Here is a 26588-nt window from a genome sequence, read left to right as displayed (position 1 = left end):
AATGTGTGGACTTTTATAGAATAATAATATTTCGGTTAAAGAATAATTTAAAAATCGTACAATAAAATTAGACCATACCCGACAGAAGCAATGAAAATAAAGTTTCATTAATTAAATGTTCAGCTTGTAATTGGAATACTGTGGCTCATACAAGAACACGCGAGATAGACTAAGTGTCTCGCGAGAGTTTTGATTTTCTTGTCTCATCTGGTTGGAGAGTTGTTGTGAGTAAACAGTTTATTCATATCTGGTAATAAACAAACGATAAATAATGTAATTCTGAGTATGATCAGACATTTTTCAGAATGCAAAATAAAGACAATGGATATGATCGCGCCTACTTAGACAAAAAGTCGTAGAATTAACGTGATTTAGTGTGTCAATGATAAGCTGCTTAACTGTCTCTAGCTGCTTTGAGCAGTATTTGGTATTTTTGTATTATTGTATGCTTCGTTAACCTGGATGCCACAGTCTAGTAAAATACTTTCGTTTAATATCCTTACTAATAACCGTATTGTTTCACATCATTTTATACGTCCGGGCGTGTTTTGGTCACCGTTAATAGCGTTGGGCATTAATAGATTTAAATTAGGAAACAAAAAATAATAGCAGTCCAGCAGTCTATAGGACGGCAGTGAGACCAGCTATGTTATATAGGTTGGAGACGGTGGCATTGACCAAAAAGCAGGCGACCGAACTGGAAGTAGAAGAGTTAAAGATGCTAAGATTTTCACTGGGTGTGACGAGGATGGATAGGATTAGAAATTAGTACATTAGAGGGTCAGCTCAGGCTGGACAGTTTGGAGACAAAGTCAGAGAGGCGAGATTGCGTTGGTTTGGACATGTGCAGAGGAGAGATGCTTGGTTTATTGGGGAAAAAGGATGCTAATGATAGAGCTGCCAGGCAAGAGGAAAAGGGGAACGCCTAAGAGAAGGTTTATGGATGTGGTGAGAGAGGACATGCAGGTGATGGGTGTAACAGAACAATATGCAGAGGACAGTGGCAACCCCTAATGGGAGCAGGAAGAAGAAGAAAAAATATAGGAGGATTCGGCTTCCGAAAAACTGGTACAAACTCTGAACATTGGAAGCTGAAAGTGGGCTTCCCCCTCTCCGATCCTATGTTAGTTGTAAGTATGAATGCTCGAAACTGCCAGTGGTCCACGATTTCCACCATCATGGTCCAAGAAAACTATCTCATACTTTAGCCTGTGTGCAAGTCAAAAATCCGTTGGACTATATACGCAGTGTGTTGTAGTACACTAGAGCAGAGCACGTTATTATTTGAAAGACATCTGTAACTTGGAACTGTTTGCGTGCGGAGAATCGCATGGAACCAACTTTTTAAAGTTTTAAGGATTTGTGTGCCTACATCATCAAACTCGTTAGGCAAATCAAGGTAAATTACTTTGCCTCAGTCATTACTTTTTCAACTCGAAACGTTCTTTTGCTTTGATAAAATGTCTGAACCCGTTCTGAATGTTTACTATAAGGTATTCGGTAATTTTTCCCACAATACATGTTCAGTTAATTGTCTTATAGGTTACAGTTACATTATTTATATGTCTAATATTTTAGAATTTTTATATTTTGCTTTATTTTCAACAAAAATACGTAATAAGAAGTCAAGCAAAATGCCACCTTCTGCTAATTGAACAGAATAGCCAATAAAAGGTGTAATTTTCCTCGACTTCTCTTGCATCTATAACAAAATATATGTTAAAATTTTAAATATGGACTTTGTAGTATACTTGGTTTTTTTTTTTTGGGTAATTGTTATTTTATCCAGTAATCTTCTTGATTTGATCCTTTTGAATCCAAGTAGATTTTATGTTTCAGCAAATGCTGTATTCATTCAGTATTTTATTAATTTTGCATTTAGATTTTGGGAGTTCCCTATTTCATTACAAAATATGATTTGAAATCATTTGCTATTTGGGCAGTTTGGTGGAGCATTAGTTAGTGCTTTCGTTCTCACGTGCTAGTAACTCCCGTAAGGGTTTTGTGCTGTTCCTAATGTCCTCAACTGTATAGTAGTGACAGGTAGCATTGGAGAAGTGTAGCACATCTGCCTCACAAATTCTTCTGATTGTTTTCCATGTGAAATGTGCACATTCTTTGTGTCTGTGTAGGTACTGTGCATTACCTTTCACATCCCCAGAAATGTCCTGCTTTTTAAATTGATAGGGGATTGCAGAATGGCCCAGGGCAAGTGTGTGTGAATGTACTCTGTGATGGACCAGCATCCTATCCAGGGCTGTGTCCATCTTTCTGCCATTGACAGGTGCTGTTGAAATAGGTTGTAATACTCAGTGGCCTTTTATTTGGTTTAAGTGAATTTCAGAATGTGTTATATACAGCTTGACTTTTAAAATTTCACTTTTATTATATTAATAGCATTATTCTGATCTATTATGAAGCAGTCATTCTTGATAATTTCATCATAGACAAAAGGCTGAAGTTAGCTACCTATTGGTGACCACATATAAGTATTTACAAAGAGTGACAGTGAATGCAGGAAAAGACAGATTGTTGGTGATTTGTATTATTATGTTTTTGAATGTAATTGCAAAAAGGAATTGTTCCATATTTTGCAAAGAAGGGTTAAAAAGGTTTAAGCATGCAGGGTGGCTAACTTATTCAAAAAGTGACATTCAAGTGTAACAGTTCTTAGGTTTTTTTCTCAGCCCAATGTAAATGTAATAATCCAATTATCTGGAAAACATTGTGTATTAAGATAACTTTAAAAACTAATTCACATTATTCTACATTTTCTTCATTTTGATTTAAAGAACATTCTAAAGTTCAATCAGTTTAGCTAGAGAATGTAGCATATTTTTGCAAGTATTTTTCCTATTGCACTTTAACCTCCTTAAACTAATTTAAAATAAGCACCAGCAAAAATTAATAACTATTTTTTTCCTTTTATTTAGGGAAAGATGTCTGGAGGTCCAGCTGTACGCATCAGTATCGAATCTGCATGCGAAAAGCAGGTTCAGGAGGTGGCTCTGGATGGCACAGAAATGTACGTTCAACCTCTGTCAATGTCCCAAAATCTTGCCAAGCTTGCACAGCGCATTGATTTTGGACAAGGATCTGGGTCAGAGGAAGAGGAGGAAGAAGGAGGAGAAGTCAGGGAAAAAGAATGGGGGAAACGAGACCAGGATGAAGATGAAAGTAAGCAAGATTACATTAATTTAGATCTAAAAATGAAAATTATTTTTTGTCGTTCATTTCAAGGTAACTGCAGGAAGAATTGCTAGTTACCTTTGTGTATTCTTAGGAGAAAAATTTGGATTTTGTCAGTTCTTTCTAGGTAAATTCTCTAATGCATTATCATTACTAACTACGTGTTGTTTTTATGCTCATATTCAGCCCATATCTCCTAAGTTTTTAGTAATACATTTTAAGTGGGTTTGAGAATGTTTGACTGACTGAAGTGTAAGTACTTGTATGTTCTTGTGGCTCCAACTTTAAAAATTCATGTGCAGATATTAATTAATTGACTTACATTATAAGGAGTTATCTCATTCTGTGAGTATGCTTTAATCCAGGTTGTATTTGTCATGAAAGTACTATCAGTAACTAATCATGAAGAATTACAGAAAGAGGTGAAATGTGAAATCAGTAATGTAAAGCTGAAGACTAAAGACCAAACTCTTGACATTTTTGCGTTTATATACTGGTTTCAATATCTTATTATTTAAAGAAAAAAAATGACTTGACCAAATTGTCAATATTTCTAGTAAACTTATTGTTCTCTCTCGCTGAATGAACTGTTTCACATTCACAAGCAGGTCATAAAGAAGGCCATGTCAGTTCTGTCTGACAGCTGTCATCCTTTGTTTCTGTTCTTTTAATTATTACCATCACTTTGCAGAATTAGATTCCCAAGACTCAAAGCAAAGGATTTAGGACTTTTTTTTTTTATATATATATACTCGGTTCAATGATGATTTTGAATTCTAGTGGCTAGAGGGGCTCTATTAAACTATAAATGTTTGCGGTGTACCTTTAGAAGTTAATATTATTTTCAAAAGACTTTAAAATATATGTTCTGATTGTAAATAAATGGATAGTTACTTGTCTCTTGATTTATTTTTTGTTCTGCTTGAACAATTTATGTTTGTACACTCCTGCTTCCTAGATCATAAGGCCTACCTAAACTAAGAATGTTTTTAATATGTGACCCTAACTATTTTCAGAATATTTTCTTCTGACCACATTCCCAAGATCTGGTAACAAACCAAACTAAACTGAAGTGCCATTTGCTTTCAGGAAAAGTGATTTTTACCTCATATAATAGGTGTATTAAAGCATGGCACAAAATATTTTGTTCTTTTACACAATACATATGTTTTTTATTGTATCTTTATGATGCTACCTTATTCTTCTCTGTACACACTTACCTATTGTACAGTCAATAGGTTCAAAGACTGAGGTCACTGGACACGGATTTGCCACTGTTTTATACACATCCATTTTTACAGACGTTCCCCTAAGATATGACATTTGATACTTATCGTACAAATGCTGAGCACAGAGCAGGTTAGCCTTTTGAGGAAATTCACTTAGAGCCTCCATACAAGACAAGGTGATATGTTTTTTTTGCTACCAAAATGATGCACATAAGTCAATGAAACAAATAAAAACAGTCATGGTGGAAATTTCTGAAGATTATGCTTGATTGACAGTTGCATGTCACATATTTTTCCAGTTTCTACTGGATAACCACATAATAGTGCACACAACTTTTGTGCAGTAAAATTCGGTTCTAGGTGAGAACAACACTATGTGTTTCTTTCCCATCCATGAGTGTGCTGTAACATCTGTAGTGTTTTTGTTGCTAATTTACAAAGAAGCTGACAAAGATTGATTGTTTTTTTGCTCAGAAGTGTGCATTGTTTGCTTTGCTGAGGCACTATGTACATGTTTGTTTTATTCTCACTAAACCATAAATGAGCAAATCTGAATGACCAGATGCTCGGCCCTATAGATGGAGCTGTTCTACAATTACATGTAACATGCATGTGTCAATGGTATATATACCATTTGGTAACTATACAACATATCTCTTTTTGCAGGCACTGAGTTAAATTATTTGTCAAGAAATGCTAATAAGTAGGAAGTAGTGTAGTATGCTGTAATAGATATAAAAAACAAATAACTTTTCACGCTAAACTCCTCTCACCATTTCTTTTTTATTTTTTTGTACATTTAAACTTAACTTTTTTTTCCCTCTCCTTCAGCCACAGTCAAGTTTCAACCTTCCCTCTGGCCCTGGGATTCTGTGAGAAATAATTTGAGAAGTGCCTTGACAGAGATGTGTGTCCTCTACGATGTCCTCAGTGTTGCAAAAGAGAAAAAGTACATGACGTTGGATCCTGTATCACAAGAAAACATAGCAGTCAAGGTAGATTATTTAAATCAAAGCAAAAGAAAAAAAAAAAGTCTTGTTCCTTTCTAGCTTTAGAATCAGGTTTCAGATACCACGTTGAAATGTATACTTTTTTTTAAGTAGTTAGTGTGAAGTATTTTTTTGCCATCTTTTTATTCTAAGCTGCTTTGCTAATTGTTGTTTGCATTTGTGTTGAAATCTTAGACTCCTCAGGTATTACAACTCATTAGTAAGAAGAAATCATTGGCAACTGCTGCTCAGATACTTCTGAAAGGGGCAGAAAAATTGACAAAGTTTGTTGCAGAGAATCAGGAAAACAGAAGACAGCGAGATTTCAACTCTGAGCTTCTTCGATTGCGGTCACAATGGAAACTAAGAAAACTTGGAGATAAAATCCTTGGAGATCTGAGCTACAGAAGTGCAGGTGCACATTATATTTTTCTCGTCCTTTATGTTTTTATTTGGTGCATTTGACCAAGAGTGCTTGGAGAGTAAGGAATATTTGTCCCCCAGTGGTAGCCCTATCAGACCATTGACCCTATTCAATGGCCTGAGGTATACCAGTCAAGTGTGAGCCCTTTTGTTACACTATGCTACTTTAGATAGCAGGACAGTCATCCTTTCTCTTTTATTAGAATGATTTATTCCTTTCCACCTTTTTCTAGACCAGAATTCAGGAATTTAGTTTCTGTTCATCAAAGCCAGATTTTGTTTTCCCAAACAGGATCATTATTCCCTCATCATGGCACTTTTGAAGTTATTAAAAACACAGATATTGATCTTGACAAGAAGATTCCAGAAGACTACTGCCCTCTTGATGTCCAGATCCCTAGTGATCTTGAGGGATCAGCTTATATCAAGGTAGTCATTGACTAGAAACGCACTATAATCTGAATACTGCTGGATTATGAAACAATTGGATTTATAGATATTTAACTTTTATCAGATATGAAACATTAGTATATTACTGTTCTGAAATGATATCCTTTTATTAATAGTTATAATTTAACTGTGAATGTAGTTAGTGTTACAGATGTACTTGATTTAGAGTACATGTATTTTTTTTTTAAAAGGATAAAAAAAATTTCTGTGGATATCTTTTTCTTTTTATATCTCTGATTTATATTGTTTATTTAATTATGATTTACTTCTTAATCTCCAAACTAACTCCTCTTTTTTACTTTTGTAGGTTTCTATCCAAAAACAGGCCCCTGACATTGGGGATCTTGGCACTGTCAATCTTTTCAAAAAACAGGCTAAAATCAAATTAGGTATAATTTTCAAGTATACTTAATTATTTTATGTCACAGAAAGTAGGTTAGAAGTTTTCAAAGAAATTAAAGGTTTTCAGTACCTAATAGGTATACAGTATTTGTTAATATGTAGTTTTTAAATGAATTGTGACAGAAAATTTTTGAAACTGGCAAGATACAGTATTCTTGCTAATCTTAACAGAATATGGGTCCTAAACATGTATTGTCAATATATCAAACCAGAAACGTCACCCGGAAATACATAGATTTCTGTTTGTTGTGTAGCTGCATACCTTAAGGAACCATAGTTAATGTGTAGTAGGCTACCTTATATTGCATTTATTTTTTATTTTCAATGTTCAAGGAAAAATAAATACTGTATGTTAAAAAACTAAATTCCCAAAATTGAAGTCCCCAAAGCACTACCTTTGCAGTAAGGCCTACATTATTCATCCAGATTACTTGCACAAGATATTCTCATTATCACAAATCTCCAGGGGTTTGTTTTACTGAATTAGCAGTAACCGCTTGGCTGCCCTTTAATTTTCTGCTAATGATGCATAGTGTAATGTGTCATTGTTATTCTGAAAGGAAAGAAAATTTTGGAACATGCAATACTAGTAAAAACATGGCCATATAATTGGTAGAAAAGGTTATTGCCTTATGCAACTTATCTCTTGTGTAAGGCACTGTTTCTGATAAGATTCTTGATTAGTACTAACTTTATTCAAGAAATTACATTTTGTTTGTCTGTTCCTTCTTATTTATCTGTCACATTTTTTTTTTCCTTTTCTTCCTTTTGCAGGAGCACAGCCCTGGCATGTGAAGCTAGAGACTGCTCAAAATGTTCTCCTCTGCAAAGAAATCTTTGCACAGTTGTCCCGTGAAGCAGTCCAGATCAAATCTCAGATTCCTCACATAGTTGTTAAGAATCAGATCATTTCACAACCCTTCCCAGGTGACCTATTCTGAATGTTTTATCAATATATAAAAAATAATGAAGTAAAAAAAAAAACATTTAGATATTCTTTTAATCTTGTGCACAAGGGAGGAAACAACCCTGAATCCACACCCACACTTATACTGTTTTTAGATATGAGAGGAAAGCCCACACAGACATGGAAGGGTGTGCAAACTCCACACAAAATAACCATGGGATTCCAAGTCTAAATACTGAATCCATGTAGTGGCATTGCAACCCACCATGCCAGTCACCTGCCAAGATTGCTTTTGTTATTTTTGTTTATTTTACAGTATTTAAGGACATTTTAATCAGACGTTTTTTTGTTGATACTATACATGTCTTTGTCAAATAATTGTAACAGAGTTACAAGATTTAATGTATTCATTAATGATGAAGCATACACCATTTAAAAGAATTTGTTGCTGGGTAAAAAGTTTTAGCCTTCTAGTTTAAATAAAATAATAATTAAATTTCATGTCACAACAACCCTAGGCAGAGATTTTTGGCACAATATGTTCAATATAACTTAAACATCTGCATTCTTATGTTTTATAAAAACATACCACAAGGATAAATACCAGGTTCTTTACAGATAACTGGTTCTCTATAAACTTACCTTTTTATTTCCAGCGTATACTCAATCAGCAATTTTTTCAGCTCCTTTGTATGCGATAATTTGAATGAAAATCTGTGATTGATCTTCTTAAAATCAGTGATCACCTAGTAGCTTGCTTTTATGTAGTATGATATAGAAGCATATCTAGGGTTTTCAAAAATGTTACACTGCTTGCTTCAGGTTTTTGGGTTCAAAAGAGGAAATGTGAATAACATAAAAAATATGGGTAGATGGGTGTGGAATTGTCAGAAAAGGGTTTTATTAATTTCTTCAGTACTTGCTATATTGATATCCATTAGTAAAATAGTTCAGCTTAAAAATGGATAATTTAACTCAAATTACTTGTTACCCGAAAGATAGTGAGAAACATGAGAGTCAGAATACTGATCATCTGTGATATGACTTGTTTGTCGTAAAAGGCTCTTTGTTTTTTTTTGTTTTTTTTTTTAAAAAAAAGCAATGGATGATGGGCTGCTTCACAGGTTAATAGTCCTGGGCTATTTGGTGGTTTTATTCAGGCTGTTAGGTTTCCTGCCACTTCCCAGACACCTTCATGCCTGAATGACTTGCGAGTCTGAATTCACTTTTTGTAAACTGGTGTGTCCTGTGATGGACTTGGCCTTCTATTCAAGGTGTTTTGCTACCAAGATAGACTTCAGACTTCCCACGACCCTCAGGTGGCTTTAGCAAGTTTTGAAAAATAGTGGAAAAGAGAGTGCTTTATCTTCTATTGTTTACTACATCTATCTAGTTCTCAAATGCTGTATAAAGTTTTAGGTTATTGATTTATCCCCCTTCTTTCCTCAATTATTTTATTCCTGACTAGCTGAAATATCCAGCGTTGTCCAGGAGGAAAATAAAGTATTTTTTTTAATTGTTTGAGAAAAACATAACTAAAAAATAAACACAACTTTTAAAATTAAAAATAAATAAATAAAAAAACCAGCAATAAACCAGGGTTCGCTTCCCGGGTCGTCCCAGCGTGGAGTTTGCATGTTCTCCCCGTGTCTGCATGGGTTTTCCGCGGTGGGCTTGCGCCCTGCCCAGGGTTTGTTTCCTGACTTGCACCCTGTGTTGGCTGAGATTGGCTCCAGCAGAACCCCCGTGACCCTGTAGTTAGGATATATATCGATTTGGATAATGGATGGATGGATAAAGACTCACTAATGTGTTTCTCTTGCGGTGTTGTATGTATGTTATCATCCAGTTGATACTCGGAACCGACCAACTCTATTTAATTTTGAAAAGCAACAGGGTCACGGTGCTGCTCAAACATAAAGAATGCTAGCAGTCACCTCCAGTTTGCCCTCATGTTTTTTTTTTTTAATTGTTTGAGAAAAACATAATTAAAAAAGCACAACATTAAAAATAACAATAAATTAAGAAACAAAGACTCACTAATGTCCTTGTCTTGCTGTCTTGTATGTATGTTATCATCTAGTTGACGCACGGAACCGGACAACTCTATTTAATTTGAAAAGCAACAGGGGCACGGTGCTGCTCAAAATAAAGAATGCTGGCAGTCGCCTGGTATATACTGGCTGTGTAAGCCCGTGCTGTTAAAAGCACAGTATCCTAGAAAGTATTTAAATTGTCAGAACTACTCTGGGCATCTCTTTGCTAGAAAGATTCATGTTGCTGAAGTGCTTGCATCGTTTGTGCTTTAGCAGCTAATTAATTATTTAATTATAAATTAAACCTTGTAGCTTTTTATTTCTTTGATAAAGAAAAATTATAGTTTTCCTTCCTGATTGAGTAGCATATTACAGTTAAAACTACAGTTTGTAATTCAGACATTGAAATTCTGGGTGTTGGACTTTGTCTACGTTATTTGGTTAGGGAGACAAATTACATCGTTCTTATTAATTTTTATATTCCTCCCCCCATAAAGGGGACCTAGCAGCAGAAATGATTCATTCTGTCACCACCACTTTTATTATGCTTCATGCCAGCCCTACAGTTATATAATATGTGGTGACTTCAGTTTGTGACTTGTTCCCCTCAAGGAAATAACAAGCTGGACCTGCTGTATTTAAATGTTAAAGATGCCTTTAAGTGTAATTTACTTGCTCTTCTAGGCAGATCTGATCACCACCTGATTCATCTTATCCCCAGCTACAAGCCTTTTATTAGATGTCAATCTGTTACCACCAGAATAGTAAAGAGTGGAGTGCGGAGGCTGAAATGGCTCTGAATGACTGCTTCAAAATGACAGACTGAGAAATGATGTGCAAGTCACATAGGGACCATATTGACCGACTCGTGTCACTGGATCGTAGACTGTATTAATTTCTGTGTTGTCACAGTGGAACACACAAAGACATTGTGCTGCTTTCTAAACAACAAGCTATGGATTACTAAGAAATTAAAAGGTCTCCTGAATGACAAAAAGAGAGCATTCAAATCTGGTGACAAAGAGGCTCTGAAGGATGTACAGCGTGTGCTAAAGAAAAAGTGAAGGAAAGGAAACTTACAAAGTTAAAATGAAACCAACCTCTTTCAGAATAACATGAAGGATTTCTGGAATGGACTGTGCATAATTATGGACTCTAGCAATCTGGGGTCAGGCTCTAGAAGGAGATGTGGACAAAACTAACACCTTGAACCTTTTTTTTTTTTTTTTTAATAGATTTTCCCTTCCAATTTTCTTCCAGTGATCAGTCTCCCTACACCATCCCTACTTTTATGAACAACTCCTGCCACATCAACTGGAATGTCTAGTGATAAGTCAGTCTCTTACCATCAGTGTGGACTGTCCATAATTGAAGACCAAGTAAGGGGACAAGAGGAAGCTACACACAGGAAAAGATGTGGGACAAGATGGAGTCAGTCCTCGAGTTCTTAAGACTTGTGCTGACCAACTTGTTCAGTCTGTCACTACGGCTTCAGAAAGTGCCTGCTCCAAAGAAGTCGGGCATCTCTTCACCTAGTACTACAGACCAGTGAAGACCTTTGAGAGGCTGATCCTGGACTGTATGAGTCCTTTTGTGATAGACCACCTAGAACCACTGTAGTGTGCCTATCTGACAAAGATTGGAGTTGAGGAATTATTGGTCTGATCCACAAGGCTTATTCTCACCTGGACAAAACTGGCAACACAGTGAGGATTATGTTTTTTGATTTCTTCAGTACCATCCAGCCATCCCTGTGAAGGGTTAGACTTGGAGATATGCAGGAGGATGAGCCTATGGTGTCCTGGATAATGGACTATTTGTGAAAGTCAAGGGCTATGTTTCTGATAAGAATGTGAGCAACACTTGAGCTCCACAATGTTTCCATTTCTCTACACTCTGTACACCTCAGACTATACCAGGTCATGTCACTTGCAGAAATTCTCAGCTGATTCAAGACTTATATTATTTATTGATTAAGGGGATGAGTTGGAGTATAGGAGTCAGGTGGAAAAGATTGTTTCTTGGTGCAAAGAGAATTATCTGCATCTTAACATCAGCAAACTCAAAGAACTGCTAATTTATTTCCGCTGCTCCAAAGAGCCTGGTTGTAGTATTGGTGCTCAAAGTACTGGGGGGGTCCACATTAATGACCGGTTGAACTGGTCTAGGAACACAGAGGAACCATATAAGAGCGGGCAGAGCTGGCTCTTTTTTCTTAGGAAACTGTGTTGCTTTAATGTAGGAAGTGATACTCTTGACATCTTCAAACACTCTGTGATAGTCAAGCGTGATTTTCTATGCTGTGGTATGTTTAGCTGGTAACATCACTTCAAGAGAGGCCTACCATATCAACAGACTAATTAAGAGGGCAAGCTGAATTTTAGAATGCACTCCGGACCACCTGGAGGTAGTAGCGAAGAAGAGAATTAAAACAAAATTCAGTGCCATAATGAACAATGCTGCACATCCTCTCTGTGACATGGTAACACTGAATATTTTCAACCAACAAATTATTCAGTAGAAGTGCATCAAGAAACGCTACAAGGGGGTCTTTTATATCAACATATCAACAGAAATATGTCTCTGTAACGCCTCACTGTGACGACAGCTAAGGGAGAACTACTCTTTTCTTTCTTTTGAATTTTTCTTGCTTTATAGTCATTTCAGTGTGTGATCTGAGAAAAGTGTGTGTGTATATTTATTTATTTACTTAACTTACGTTACCTAAAATAAAGAATGGAACCATATATATTTTGTGTCTCATTAGGTCTGCAACTATCTATATCTTTGTGCCATTCAACTGGAGATAAAAAAAATAGTAAGTCATCTCCAGAAAAGACACGACCAGATGATCATCTCTATGTTCTTGAGCACAATCTGCATCAGCTGATAAGAGGGGTGAGTTTAAATTGGATTACCTTTTGTGATTGTTTAAAAAACTTTTTTTTTTTTTTTTTTAATAAAGTATATGGTATTCAGTTTTAAGTTACCAAGGATAGTTATATTCTCCATTCTAACATGTATTAGGACAATATATATATTTTTTTTAATTATTAAAAAAAAATGTATTCCTCAGTTGTTTTAATTTTGTGATAATAGGCTAAACTTTTTTTCTAATGGATATCATCTTTTTTTTTTTTTTTTTTTTGGTAATATAGTACATTTTTAGGATTGTATTTTTTCCAGTCATTTTCGAGAATTTCTTTTGTGAGCTGTTTTTTTTTTTTTTTTTTTTTTTTTTAACATATACACTTTTTCAGTTTCTATGCAGTACAATTCAGTACTCCAGCTAAAGGAAACCCTTCTCTATAACAAATAAATGCAGTATTGATAGTTGTACATTTCTCTTCCGCACAATTAATTTTAAAATTTAAAATTTAAAACATACCATTTGTTCAAATAAACCGTGGTATAATCCAACAAAAGGAAGTTGATCGAGTGACATAGCGTGTTGGAGAAACATGAAAGCTCACGTTCACAAAATTGCACAGTGCCGGAAATAAAAAAGAAGTCACATATCAAAGTTGCCATGAAAAGCCGAGTTGTAAGCCCACTGTCTGAGTGTCATATGAAAGCTTATTAGGGTACAGAGAAAAAAGGCACAGAGTGAGGAAAAAGCACGAAATGTCAACTTCAGTCTCGACATTTCCACTTTAATCACGTAGTTTATTTTGTCATTAAAGTAGAACATCATAAACTTCATCTTAAAATCGTTTAATTAACCAGTTTCTCAAATCACATCGTAATTAAAGTGGCTCGTTAAATGTTTTGTTTTGTATTTGATCTTCCAAGTGCCTATGTGTGTGAATCACTACTTGCTTCTTAAACCGGCTCTCTTCCTCCAACTGGACACAGAATCCATTACATTCGTGATATTACAGCTCTCTGAATAACTAAAATACGGAGATGTATACGTGATATCATTTTTATGATGATAGGAGTTAAAGTACGTTATTAAACATGTGTTTCACTTCGATGAAATAATTTATTGCAGCAGTACTCAGGGGTGGCTCTAGGCTTGTGGTGGCACTGGGCAGAGGAAGAATCGATGGCTCCTTCGCCCGCCAATGTCAGTAAGGCAACTTATGGCTTATGGATGGCCGACCCATGCTCATGACACAAGCATTTAACTTTTGCCGAAATTTGTCGCTGTGTTGTTATTTTCTCTTTCTGTTTTATATTCAATATATATTGGCGTAGCCGCCACTGCAGTCCTTGCTTTTCTTTCCCCAAGTAACCGATCGCCACACAATCAGCTCTGTAATAGAAGTTAAGCCATCTGTAAGCTTAGTGCCAATTCTTCAAAACGTTTAAGGAACATTGAAATATCTTTATAGTATATGTTTAATTATTCTATCCTTCACAACACTCCCAGTGAAGAATATAGATTATTTAAATGAAGTTAAAATTTATCTGTATAATTTAATAAACATATTTTGCTGCATTTCACCTTAAAAATTATATCGTCATCATATGTAAATACGCGCTTTATAAAGTGGCTCAGGTTGTGCGATATTATAACTATAGTGCAAGTTTACAGTGGGGTGATTGTACTTATAAGTACAAACAGTTTTATAAGGTGCAATTAATTGAGTGCATTTAAAGTTCTTGGGATGAAACTGTTTCTGAACCGCGAGGTCTGTACAGGAAAGGCTTTAAAACTTTTTGGAGTGACTGAGACAGCGTGTCCTTGAAGCTGTATACCAATAATTCTCTTTCCGATCAGCTGCTGCTGTGATTCATACTCGAATACAGTGATATAAATACTCAGAGTGGTGCAGTGAGAGTAATATGGAAAAAGATGATCCGCTGTGGCAACTTCTAACGGGAGCAGCTGAAAGAAGAAGAAGGTGCACAGTACCTACCTAAAGCAGTTATGGTATTTGGAATACTATGGCTGTTCCCTGGACCATTAAATTGTTACAAGTTAATTACAATCGGATGCATTACTCTAATGAACAATATGTGGTTAGTTTCAGTGTATTTATAAAGCCGCGTCAGGAAAATAAGGTGTAACCGCACAGGAACAGCAGCATTGCTTTGACGCTGGGTGCCGCCGGTTTGCAAAACCGAGCGGAGAACTTGCGTACGACAAGGTATGAGGTACCGTTGAAAAGTGCGTGGCTTTACGCCAAGTGTAGGTTTTATACATCGCGATTTGAACGTGGAAAAGTTCTTATGCAACATTTCTGTGCGTACGCACCGTTTATACATGAGGCCCCTGGTCATTCTCCACATGAGACTATGCAGTTCTTTCTGTGTGGGTGCAGGTTTTTCTTTATCTGCTTTTTTTCTTGTTCTCCTATATTCCAAAAAGTGAGTGTTTTAAGATAATTTTTGATTCTGAAGTGACCTTATAAAAGTGTGAATGCATGAATGTTTGCCTGTGGACTGGCATCTCTATCCATGCCTAGTTCTTTCATTACAATGAATACTCTGAAGAGACTCCATTGAATTAACTGCATGTGAGAATGTTATGTTTATGAAACTGTATGTTAATTCAAACTTTCCTTCCAATGTTGATTTTGTTAAAGTAGATATATGAACAATGTTTTTTTTTACCCACATTTTTTCAACAGTTTCACAAACAGACTCTTAGTCCTGCATTGATGCCTCACCCTGCCAGTGCTCCATTTGGTCACAAACGAATGCGACTTGCTGGCCCCTTAGCTTATGACAAGGCAGAAATTGCTTCTCTACAGCAGAATGAAGGGCTTCTGGAGAAGATTATTAAACAAGCAAAGCACATCTTTCTACGAAACCGGTATTTTTTTTTAAATTAAGATATAATTCTGCTTACTTATTTTAATAAGTGTTTCAATTAACATTTTGGAGTTGCATGGCAATGTGTATTTTGCCATTCTAATTTCTTTTTAGAGCTACAGTATGCAATTCAAGCTTGGCATTAATTGTTTACTAGCTGTTCCCCGCATCTCCGCCCATGTAGTAGTGAAACAGGACAAACTTTAAAAATCAATACAAAAAATTAAATGTAATTGTGACCAAGCGGAAGGTAGGCACACGGCAGTGTCAAACATTGGCACTGTATCTAATTGTGTTCAGCTCTGACGGGAGAGTGTCTCCCATGTGGAGAGAAAAAGCACGTGGTCGTGATATCTCAGCCAATCGGCAGCTACCCTCTAAAACCAACGTAGCTTTGATGTCTTTCTCAAAAACATCAAACGTTAATTCTTAACAATCTGTAGATGATGATGTCTGCTGAACAAACAGGTATCACTAGCTAAGCAGAGGCAAGGTATGCTCTAACACGTGACGAGAGGGATACCGACTTGAACGAAGGCTGGCATGTGAGTGAGGAGGGTCCCAACTGGCTCCCCATTCCTGAGGTCCTGCTTCCCCCTCCCGTCGGCCCGCAGCCTCTCTCTCAGATACCACAAGCGAACTATGATACTTAGTGCGATGAGAGAAGTCGCAAAATCAACTGGAATGTCCAAGCAAATTGCAGTAAAAAACCCAATCTAAATCCGTTAAGTAGTTCTCTTGTCAAAAGCAGACAGACAGACAGACAGACAGACATTGGATTTTATATAGATATATGGATGAAGCATTGATAGCAATATGCAATCATGACTTCAGCTTTTTATTTGTAAAAGATTATGCTGTTCCTGGATTATATATTCACTGTCAGCTAAGCTACTTCAATTGATACCTTAAGTTCTTCTTAAATTATTTTGCACAGGTTGATGGGAATATTGGAGTCTGCATCCTCTCCAAGAAATCATTTGTTAACCTCCTTATTAGTTTATTTCTTTCCATTTATATACAGACTTCATTTAGAAAATGCTCCAATTTTAAAATGACTTGAAATATCTACAGTAGGCATTTCTAAATGATATCCTGAATGTTTGATTGGATTCAGGTCTGGGAATTTGGCAGGTCATTTAGTAGTTGTGGTATTTGGACAGGAATTCCTAGTGATTGCAGCAGTACTTGGCCACCATGCTGGATTTTAATGGTACCTATCAAGAGGAGAGAATGTTAAAATGGTCATTATTCACCTCAATAATAGCCACCTGGGATTTGCTGTTGTGTGCTATAGTTGGCCAAACCATGACCTTCAGGCATCTGTGACATTCTTTAGTATATAGCCTTCTACTTCTTAAACATATCCCTTCATAACACAGTTTTGGACAGATTTTTCTGCCCCTCTTCATTGATTGTTGAACAAAAGGTGTACTAAGAACAGATTTTTAAAGCTCTGCTCTAGCACTATAAAAGTATCTTTCTGGTCCTCATCCTGTTCAGATGAATTTTTAAACCACCGTCATAGCAGACAAAAACTGGTTTCCTTTGTCATTCATGACAATGGAAAATAACTGACATATTTCTAATGTTTCCATATATTACTATAATTGCTTGAAAATGTTCAATTTAAATAACTATTTCAATATATATATAGCTACCTTAGTACACAATTTTACATAGAGTCTGTTCCTTTACATGTCAAGCCAGAAGCTTTCTAATGTGTTAAATAAAACTGTAATGAAAATTATGAATTAAGGAAATCTGTATTATAGTTTTGCTGCACCTGTCAAGGGGGAAAAAGGGCCAAACTAAACAAATCGCAGCCACACACTGTTATCTGCCATCCACCAGCTTCGTAAACTAACTATAGTTTACACATCTTTTGTTTTATCAGATTTTGCTGTGTTTTCTTAATAGTTTCCTGATAAACACAAAAACTCATTTTGTAGCCTTTCTATGTTTCTGTGATTAAAAGTGTCTGATAAGTAAATACATTTAATGAGGAGGAAATACTTAAAGATCATTACAATGTGACATTAGCTTATCCAGATAGATTCATAGTGCAAATGAACAGGTATATATAAAAGAGAGATGGACAGCTGATCTTACGTTTTTTGTGATCAAGGACCAAAAATGTTTTTCAGTTGTTACTTTGTTGGAAGGCTGAACTTTTCTTTTGCATTTTAAAACAACCCCAAGTTATTAGCGCTTCATACTAAATAGACACACTACTAACAAAAAATTAGCAAAACACACAAAGAATAGTAATAATAAACAAAAACACACACAAAGTACAAATGTACATGCAGCACCTAGAAACTTTAACCTATGTTCAAATATTTTTAAAATGAATATTCACATCTTTAATTTTTGGCTAATTTCACAGCCCGATACCAGACTAGTCTTTGCTGGGGTACTGGATAAAGGCTTCACATTGAATCTAAAGTGAGCAGTTTATCATTCTGCAAATAACAACTAATAATTTATCTAGTGACACTCAATGTTATCACAAAACATTTAATATGTTGTTATTATCCTGTGAACTTTGTGTCAGTCTTCCCTACCTTTTATCATTTTGGATGGATCTTTCTCAAATCTGTGAGTATGTACCTCAGCTACCTTTGGCGCCACACACTTGTTCATCAGAAATCTCAAATGAAGTGCTCTGACCTGTCTTCATTTTTGAATGATGATGAAACAATGCTCTTTTCCTTCCTCTTGGCATGATCTGTTTAGAAAGATGGTATAGACTATTATAACTTGAACAATGTATACAGTAGATAATGTGCTAAAATTGGTTCCTTTATAATAGTTTCTATAAGTGTTGTATGTAAAAGAATTGATAGACATCTGGTAATGCCTTTATATTGTTGCAATTTTCATTTTTGCCAGTGTACATTTCCATGTTGTTGGATGTAAACGATCAAGATTACTTTGGATTATCTTTACAGAAGACTTCAACTAGATTCCTCTTTATGTTGCAAGAGCTTGATGTGTGGCCAGCATTCTGGTCTTTTATCCATTTCTCTAAATTTTTTTTTTTTTTTTTTAATTGTTTAATTTTTATTTTAATCTCATCCACTGATTTATATTCTGTTTTATAATATTGTTAATAATAATTGTTATTACTGTACTAGAAAACATACTGTTAGTTCTCAGGCGTCATGAAATTTATTTATGCAACAGCTAACTTTTGTCTATCTTGTTAGCCTAGATATCTACCTAACTTGGTGTCAGAAAGAAGTATCATTCAGTTTAAAAATGTATTTATTTATTTTAGAACGGCTCGTACCATTGACAGTTTGGCAAGCCGTATTGAAGACCCACAGATCCAAGCGCACTGGTCAAACATCAATGATGTATATGAGTCCAGCGTCAAAGTGTTGATTACTTCACAAGGTTATGAGCAAATCTGCAAGTAAGTGTCTTAATTGTTTATTGCAATTTTTCTTCAAAGAATATCCTTTCCAGGTTTTGTCTTCCCCCACCAACTCATTGATTACTTTTCAAGCCTGCTTTCAGTCGTTTTATGATGACAGAGAGTTGGTGCAAAACAAAGTAGCACTGGGTGTGATTCTTTGTAGCCAGCTCTGGATAGAATCATGTCAGTTAGTCACAGGGCGCAATCATACACGTCTATACTCTTTTATCCCAAATGGATGAGAAGACTGTGCCATTTTCCTACTCGCCATGTCTGGTTAGTATTTGAGCCCAGGACTCTGGAGCTGTGTGATAACAGTTCTAATCACTGTGCCAGCTTGAAACTGCATGTGAGATGTCTTATGCTTTTAGAATACACCCACTTTTATCAGTTTGATTTTTATAAATTGTGTATATTAACAAAGACTTTGCATTTATTTTGCTATTTGCAATTTATTAGTTAACCTTGTTATATATTTATTCAGTAAATCATTTTGTATTTGAAAATGTGTCTCATTAATTTCTTTAAATAACTGAATTAAGGAGCCCCATTCAGGCAATTTTGTATCTGAATTTTTATATTTCCTTCCAAACAACTTTTTTTCAAATTGCATGCTGCATTAACAAAACTTTACATAGCTGCACATTCTTCTCACCTCCTATAAACATTCTTTAACCAGGTCTATTCAGTTGCAGCTGAATATTGGTGTGGAGCAGATTAGGGTTGTACACAGAGATGGGAGGGTGATAACTTTATCTCACCAGGAGCAGGAGCTGCAAGACTTCCTTCTCTCACAGGTAATTTTAATTCTACAGTCAAAGTGAGCTGGATTAAGTAGTGCAACTTTTTTTTTTTTTTGAACGAACGGAACTGTACATTGAGTGTTTTTTATCTTTGATTTTTGTCATTGTCCTTCCCTTCCTAATCTGCTGTAATTTTTCTTCTCATATTGTTAGCAATACACCTGTCCCTTCTTCCTTCCGCTATTACCCCTGTTCTCTAGGTCCTCTCAGGGGTTTCGGGTTTGGAAGGGTGGAAATGTTGGAAAATGATGTTCCCTTAACCTTATTGTTTGGTAGTCTCTTGTACATTTGCATATGGTCTGTGACTAAGGCAACTGTCCTGTCGGTTTGATTCAGTGTTACTTTACAAATTTATTTCTTTGTCATCTAACATCAGATGCAAAGCATACAGTAAATGAATCTACTTATTCTTATGTTTCAAGAATTTTCTCTATTAACGCCACATGCCTGTCTATGTATCCTAACGATATACAGAGTTACTTCACGATCAGCTCAGTATCTTTCCATACCAAATAAGGGTGTGATTTGACTATATATAAGCACTTGTGTAGTCCCTGCTTCCTGAAGTCAGCAGTTACCAGTTTGGCGACCATTTATTGTTGCATCCCACTGGTCTTGATTCTTCCACAATCTTAATCAGGTAGTTTTAACATGTCATACATTACTGCTAATGTTATGCCTTATAAGTTCTATAACTATTCTGTATGTAGTACCTGTTCCCATAATCTTTTATTGCATAATTAACACTTTTTATATATAGTTTTAAAATGTAGCTGAAGAAATTTTGCAAATATTTACTATAAATTTATAAATATTGTGATGTGTGAGTCACTGTCTTGCACCCGAGAAAAGACGCTCAATCCAAAGGCTTCAAGAAAACCAGCTTTATTTCAACCAAACCAAGAACAGTCAAGAGTATTTATTCAAACGGGAGCTACCACTTCAGTACACACAAACACGGCAAACAAGAAGTGACGGGGCCAGGTCAGTGGCCGGGTTAGAATGTTCCCGCATCAACCATCAGGCGACAGATGTATTACGTGGGGAGGCTGTGTACTTGCAATTCTTGCAGTTGCCTCGGCAATAGATAAGCAACTCTCGACAGATGCGTCAACCACGTTTCAGCGTGTAACACAGTTGGGTAGGGTCTCAAAAGAGCTCAAAAATCTCACAATATCCCTATGCATTAGTAGGCATTTGGAATAGTACCTGCCTTTACAAGTAAAGCACTTGAAGACACTGTTTTTCATTTTTTACAGTATCAAATCAACAAATACAGTACATTTTAAGTCTTTTATTCTCTGATTCTTTCTTTTATAATTCCCGCACTAATGCAAAAGCAAAATAGTTCTTTTTAACGTTTGAAATATATATTACTTCTTACATGAGTGCTATATGAGCAATAGCTATATTTTTCAAACAGCAGCTTCTTTTGTTTTAAAGTGTGATGAAAAAACATGTAAAAACTTAACATGTCTATTTGTCCCTGGCACATTTGTGCATGTGGCGTGGATGCCCTTGCAGATAATCTTATTATATGTCAATTCCCCCCACAATAAGCTTTCAAGAAGAAGAATTTAATTTAAAAACTGCAAATATGGCTTGTGGCTGAGTGTCTTTTTTAACCTGTTATACATTTATTTTCACAGATGTCACAGCATCAGATCCATGCTGTTCAACAACTGGCCAAAGTCATGGGATGGCATGTGCTGAGCTTTAGTAATCATGTAGGTCTAGGATCAGTGGAGAGCATCGGAAATGCATCAGCTATAACAGTGGCCTCAGCAAATGGAGAATATTCTATTTCAGGTAAAAGATAATGAGTATCTTCATATTAAGCCTGTGACGCATTGCATGACTTCTAGTCGTAGGAGATGTCAAACTTAACAGCTGCAATTACTGGATTTCGTCACTTTGAGGGTGTCCGATTACCTGGCTAGGGATCACAGGAGATGCAGACAAATTGCACAACTCCATGCAGACTTTCCAGTACAGTTCCACATTTCCAAGGTATTGCCAGCTTGCCGCATTCTGACAGCCAGTAAACGTGCTCTTTGATAGTGCTGGTGCCACTACGAAGGCTTTCCAGGTATGGCACATTCAACTTTTATCTTGGCCAATTTACTTTTTTTTTTCTTCAATTATGTTGTGGTGCAACAAACTGGAGACATGAGTCAGGCACAACTTTCTTCTCTTTGTAAGGTCCCTAACATATATGTTCCCTTCTTCCTACAAACTGCATTTTATATGTTGTACGTTGTTCTGGATGAGCACTCGTTGTTTTTTTTCTCTCGTATACACATCAGTCTGCCCCCTACTATTTATGAGAAAATAACACCTGCTTGATTTTGCGGATTGAGTCGCAGACCAGTCTAACCGAGTCAGTGAGGATTTCAAACAACACAAGTGGAGGTCACAGGAAGATTATCTTTATGCATAAAATGCCTTTAATATTTTAATATGAATCATAGTGATTAAATATTTTACATTTAAACATCAAATGATACATTTAATTCAGATGCGATAGCAAGGAAAGCCAGACAAATGATTTCAGTTTTTTTTATTTTTTGCTCTTGGGTTTCTTTATTGTGTGAAAGCAACAATGTGTTCTAAAACAAGATAAGCATATTGCTTCTTTTTATTTTGACTATAAATGGTTGCACAGCCACACACAGTAATGTATTTCAATAGCCTGTGACGACCTTAGGTACTGCCAATGAAAATAATTTCTATGCTTTTAAAAGAGGTAGATATTTATGCTTATTTATTTTTCTTTTTTGCAAAAAGAATTAAAACTCTTGCAATATGTAATATATAACAAAACTATATTTGCATTTTGAAGTCATCCACCCCTCCCCTACACACTTTACCTCACTGTTATTAATTTTTAACTTCTGTAATGTAGCTGTTTGAAGACATTTTGCAAATTTTTACTATAAATTATAAACATTGTGATGTGTGAGTCACTGATTTCTGGAAATGTACACACAGAAGGGCATGTGAAGTCAAACAATAACACAGATCATAGATGGTTGTCACTTTCTGACTTAAAGTGTGACATCACAGGACTGCTAATATTCTCTTTATACTCCTGGAATAAAGACTGAATTTGATAAGAAACAATCTCTTGATTTCTTCTTAGGCAGTTTGGTCTCCAATGATACCAAAAGCTAGAACTTTGCATGGCAGATACTACAACTGACCTTGTTACTCAGTTATGGTAAACATGAGAGAGAAATATTCTGCAGAGATGTTTACCAGATATTTAGAATTCTTCAGCTGTCTTGGCTTTTTATTTTGTGTTTTGAAAGTTGTAAAGACAAGTTTTCAGATTCCATTACCGAAAAGGGAAGGACCCACAACCCTATAGAAACATATACACTGATGTAAGATGGTGAGAAAGTGCCCACACAAGAGAGCTGCCCAGTAGTTCTTAAGAGAGGCTCTAGTTGCTGCTGATTGGACTACAGTCACTTTCTCTACCAAACAAAGCCTACTTTAGAAATACTGTAGTTACAAGTACCTTAGTATGCCTCAAATAATAGACACTATACTTACCAAATTTAATTTTGGTGTCTTGAGGATCATCAGTTCTTCCCAGCAACTCCATTTTTCAGACCTTTTTTAACATGGAAAAGGCTCAAAATCTATTCTTTTTAAATCTCCCAAACCCACAGACAGTAACACCAGTTTATGTTTAATCCTGTTGTTATTCAATATTAGCCTTGGCCATGGAAAGACGGAAATTATTCTGTGGGTGTAAGAAGTCCTTATTTGTTTCTCGCTACAGCACCACTATCCAAACCTGCAAAATCCAAACTTGAAGGGCATGCTATGCACAAGACAGAAGGAGCATAGTTGATTCACGTAGTAGTCAAAACCCATTCACATCTACCACTGTCCCTTTTTAGTGTTCCCTTTTGCAAACATTCTTCTCCAACTGAACATGACTTTCTACAGATAACATGAACAGGATAAGGAAGGCACATATACACATGCCTGTGGTTTTCTTCAATATTTCCTTTTTGCTGTTAAGTCCTTGGATTTGGCGCAAGTAATAACAACAACATTTATTTTTATAGCATTGTTTCATAAAAGAATGCAACTCAAAGTGCTTTATAAGACAAAGAGAAAGTTACAAGAAAAGAAAATCAATTTAGATCAGGCAATAATAATGATGAAGTTGGTGTCATGGACAGCTGAGACACCTGCCATGATTCCATTATTTCATGGGCTTCGTGGTGCCTTGATCAGGTGATGGTGCAGATATTACATAAGAACTACAAAAGACATCAGAGAATACTAGAGATTAGAACAGATGTGAATCCATGATGAATATGATAGTTTCATATCCATATATTTTATAAGGAATACAACTGAAATGTAGCTGTGAAAAAAAAACAAATTAAAATAATGGGTGTTTAGCAGTTTTTAAAAATGTTCCACAAAATTTCAGTTGGTAAAATTCCAAATTTTAGGTGCAGAATAACAAAAGCCTACCTCGACACTTCTTTTAAGCTTGGCTCTTAGAGTTGTAAGAAGTAATGTTAAATTCATCTAAGCTGTGTAAACTTTTATTTGTATTCAGATATACAAGGGTTTCCCCAAATATGTTCTTCATTTTCTTGACTGTACAAAATGAACAGAAAATGTGTGTCCCTTATTTTGTGGTTAGTCTTTCTACTTTTACATGTGCAGTTGACCCTCAAAATGCATTGAGTAGTAACGTTCATTTTAAGCAATAAAATAATTTGTAGCAATGTTCACAGGTGGTAAAAAAAATGTGCAGAAAAAATACTATTGATAAAAGTACAACTAGTCATTGGGTTTCACAAATTGAGTGTTCTGAGAATGCTAACCTCACTCTGGCCAGCCAACTTCAGCAGTCACTCTGGCACTGCATCAAAGTCCTGAAGAACTCCTCAGCAAATGCTGATGGATCTTAACCTGAAAGCTTTGTAGCTGTGCTCTCAGGAGTACAATGGAAGTGTGAACACTTTATGATGCCCTAGAATATTCAAAAGTGTTTGGCACCCTGTTACGAATCTGGGTGTAAATGCTGTTTGTCTGTTGCCATTGATTGTCAATGGCAATGAGGCATTAATCTGTCACTTTAGACAAGAGGCCAAAAGACAGGCAAAATTGAACTACTTCTTTACAGAAACTATTAAAAGTATTACCCTTCTGAAAGGGGGGTGTCATAGATGTTGTTTTTTTTTTTGGTTTGTTTTGTCCATTCGGACACGCACCTCCAGGTTCAGGAACAGTTTCTACCCAACTGCAATCAGACTCGGGAACAATCAGTAACCTTGTGTCACCTCCACTGCTTACTTCTGCCACTGTCTCTGTTTATTCCTAGGATTCTTATATTCATTTATTTATTGTGTGTGGGTTTTTTTTTGTCTTTGTTCACTGTCTGCAGGGGGACATGCAAGCAAGCATTTCATTGTGCATGGTACTTGTACACATGACAATAAAGAATTGAAATTGTATTTTTAATAACTGCTGTTGCCATCAGTGAATTGTCATTTTCATGAGTAATACTTTGTCTTTCAATTCTTGATAAACTGAATAAAGATGAACAGAGTAGTTACATGTATAGTTTCCTTTGTTTTCTCCCTTATGGAAAATATTTTCCATGACATGTATCTGATATTATATCTAATCATTCCTATTTTCCTTTTTAATATCTGACATCCGTAACTTATGATTCCTGTCATTCTGGTTTGCATGTTGAATTATGACCTTTTACTTCTTACCTATTGAAAATTGTGGAAATCAAACAAAATATTTCTACTTTAACAAGTTTGCAAAACTTAATGTTCTGTTCTTCTATCCTGCACATGTGATGTCCTTGAGAAAAAAGAAAAAACAAATTGTGTTAATATCTGTTCCAAGGTATGATTGCAGGTAGAAAGACGTTATCAGGGTATTATAAGATACAAGGGAGGATCAAACACTGTAGAAGATGCCAGTTTATTGTAGGGCATATTAATGCATGGCCTTCATAATAATTTTATAATGACTTTATGCCAGGCTAATTTAAAGAGATCATCATTCTAACAGCATACCTTTTGATGAGATAGATAGATACTTTATTAATCCCAAGGGGAAATTCACATTTATTTATTACTAAATTAAAAGTGGAATTCCTCGTGGAAATCCACACAAATGCATGAATACAATGAAGACTCCACATAGAAAACGTAAGGTTATATCGCAATCCTAGCACACTGAAACAGCAACAATGATTTGCTGTTTCGCCAAGCATATTTAATTTTATCCATCCATCCATCCATCCATTATCCAACCCACTATATCCTAACAACAAGGTCACAGGGTCTGCAGGAGCCAATCCCAGCCAACACAGGGCGCAAGGCAGGAAACAAACCCTGGACAGGGTGCCAGCCCATTTAATTTTATTTAGAGAAAATTTTAAATTATTTAGCTGCTTAATTGTCTCTTGACAAGCACTTTAAATACCCTTCTTTGCAAAGTAAACCCTCAGCCTTTTCAACTTGACTGACTTTGGCTTATTTGTCTTATAGTGCGCAATGGACCTGAAAGTGGCTGCAAAGTCATGGTACAGTTTCCTCGAAATCAGTGCAAAGACCTTCCAAAGAGTGACGTGATTCAGGACAGCAAGTGGAATCATCTGCGTGGGCCATACAAAGAGGTGCACTGGAACAAAATGGAGGGGCGCAACTTTGTATACAAAATGGAACTTCTTATGGCTGCCCTCACGCCTTGCCCCTAAAAATAATAAAGTGCTTAGTAATATTCTTTATGAAAATCCATTTTCTTTTTGACATAATGTTTGGTAACTTCATCAGACAAACAATCAAATATGACTTGATAATCTCTCTGCACTTTGGTTATATTAGTACACACAAAAAGCTAAAAGTTCAGGGAGATTTGCGGTGTATTTTTTATTTTATTTTTTTTTTTTTTAACTTATTTTGCCATTTTTTTT

General features: G+C 35.8%; 1 protein-coding gene across 2 annotated transcripts; it reads left to right on the top strand.

Annotated features, from left to right (window-relative positions):
• Window positions 1-185: 185 nt before the first annotated feature.
• med17 (mediator complex subunit 17) lies at window positions 186-26588 on the top strand. Of its 2 annotated transcripts, none has more exons than XM_039744135.1 (13): window positions 186-224; window positions 2934-3177; window positions 5250-5413; window positions 5603-5822; window positions 6123-6259; window positions 6588-6669; window positions 7457-7609; window positions 12393-12523; window positions 15205-15389; window positions 18672-18809; window positions 19492-19609; window positions 21265-21424; window positions 26164-26588. In XM_039744135.1, exons 2-13 carry the CDS (start codon window positions 2940-2942, stop codon window positions 26370-26372), a joined length of 1935 nt encoding a protein of 644 aa, XP_039600069.1. In that variant the 5' UTR covers window positions 186-224; window positions 2934-2939; the 3' UTR covers window positions 26373-26588. The 2 variants fall into 2 exon arrangements, with proteins under 2 accessions (XP_039600069.1, XP_039600070.1); XM_039744136.1 differs by lacking the exon at window positions 186-224 and adding an exon at window positions 1325-1399.

This window comes from Polypterus senegalus, chromosome 2 (assembly GCF_016835505.1).
Source record: "Polypterus senegalus isolate Bchr_013 chromosome 2, ASM1683550v1, whole genome shotgun sequence".
NCBI lineage: Eukaryota > Metazoa > Chordata > Cladistia > Polypteriformes > Polypteridae > Polypterus > Polypterus senegalus.
Note: the sequence above shows the minus strand (reverse complement) of the source record. Positions and strands in the feature narration are given on the sequence as shown.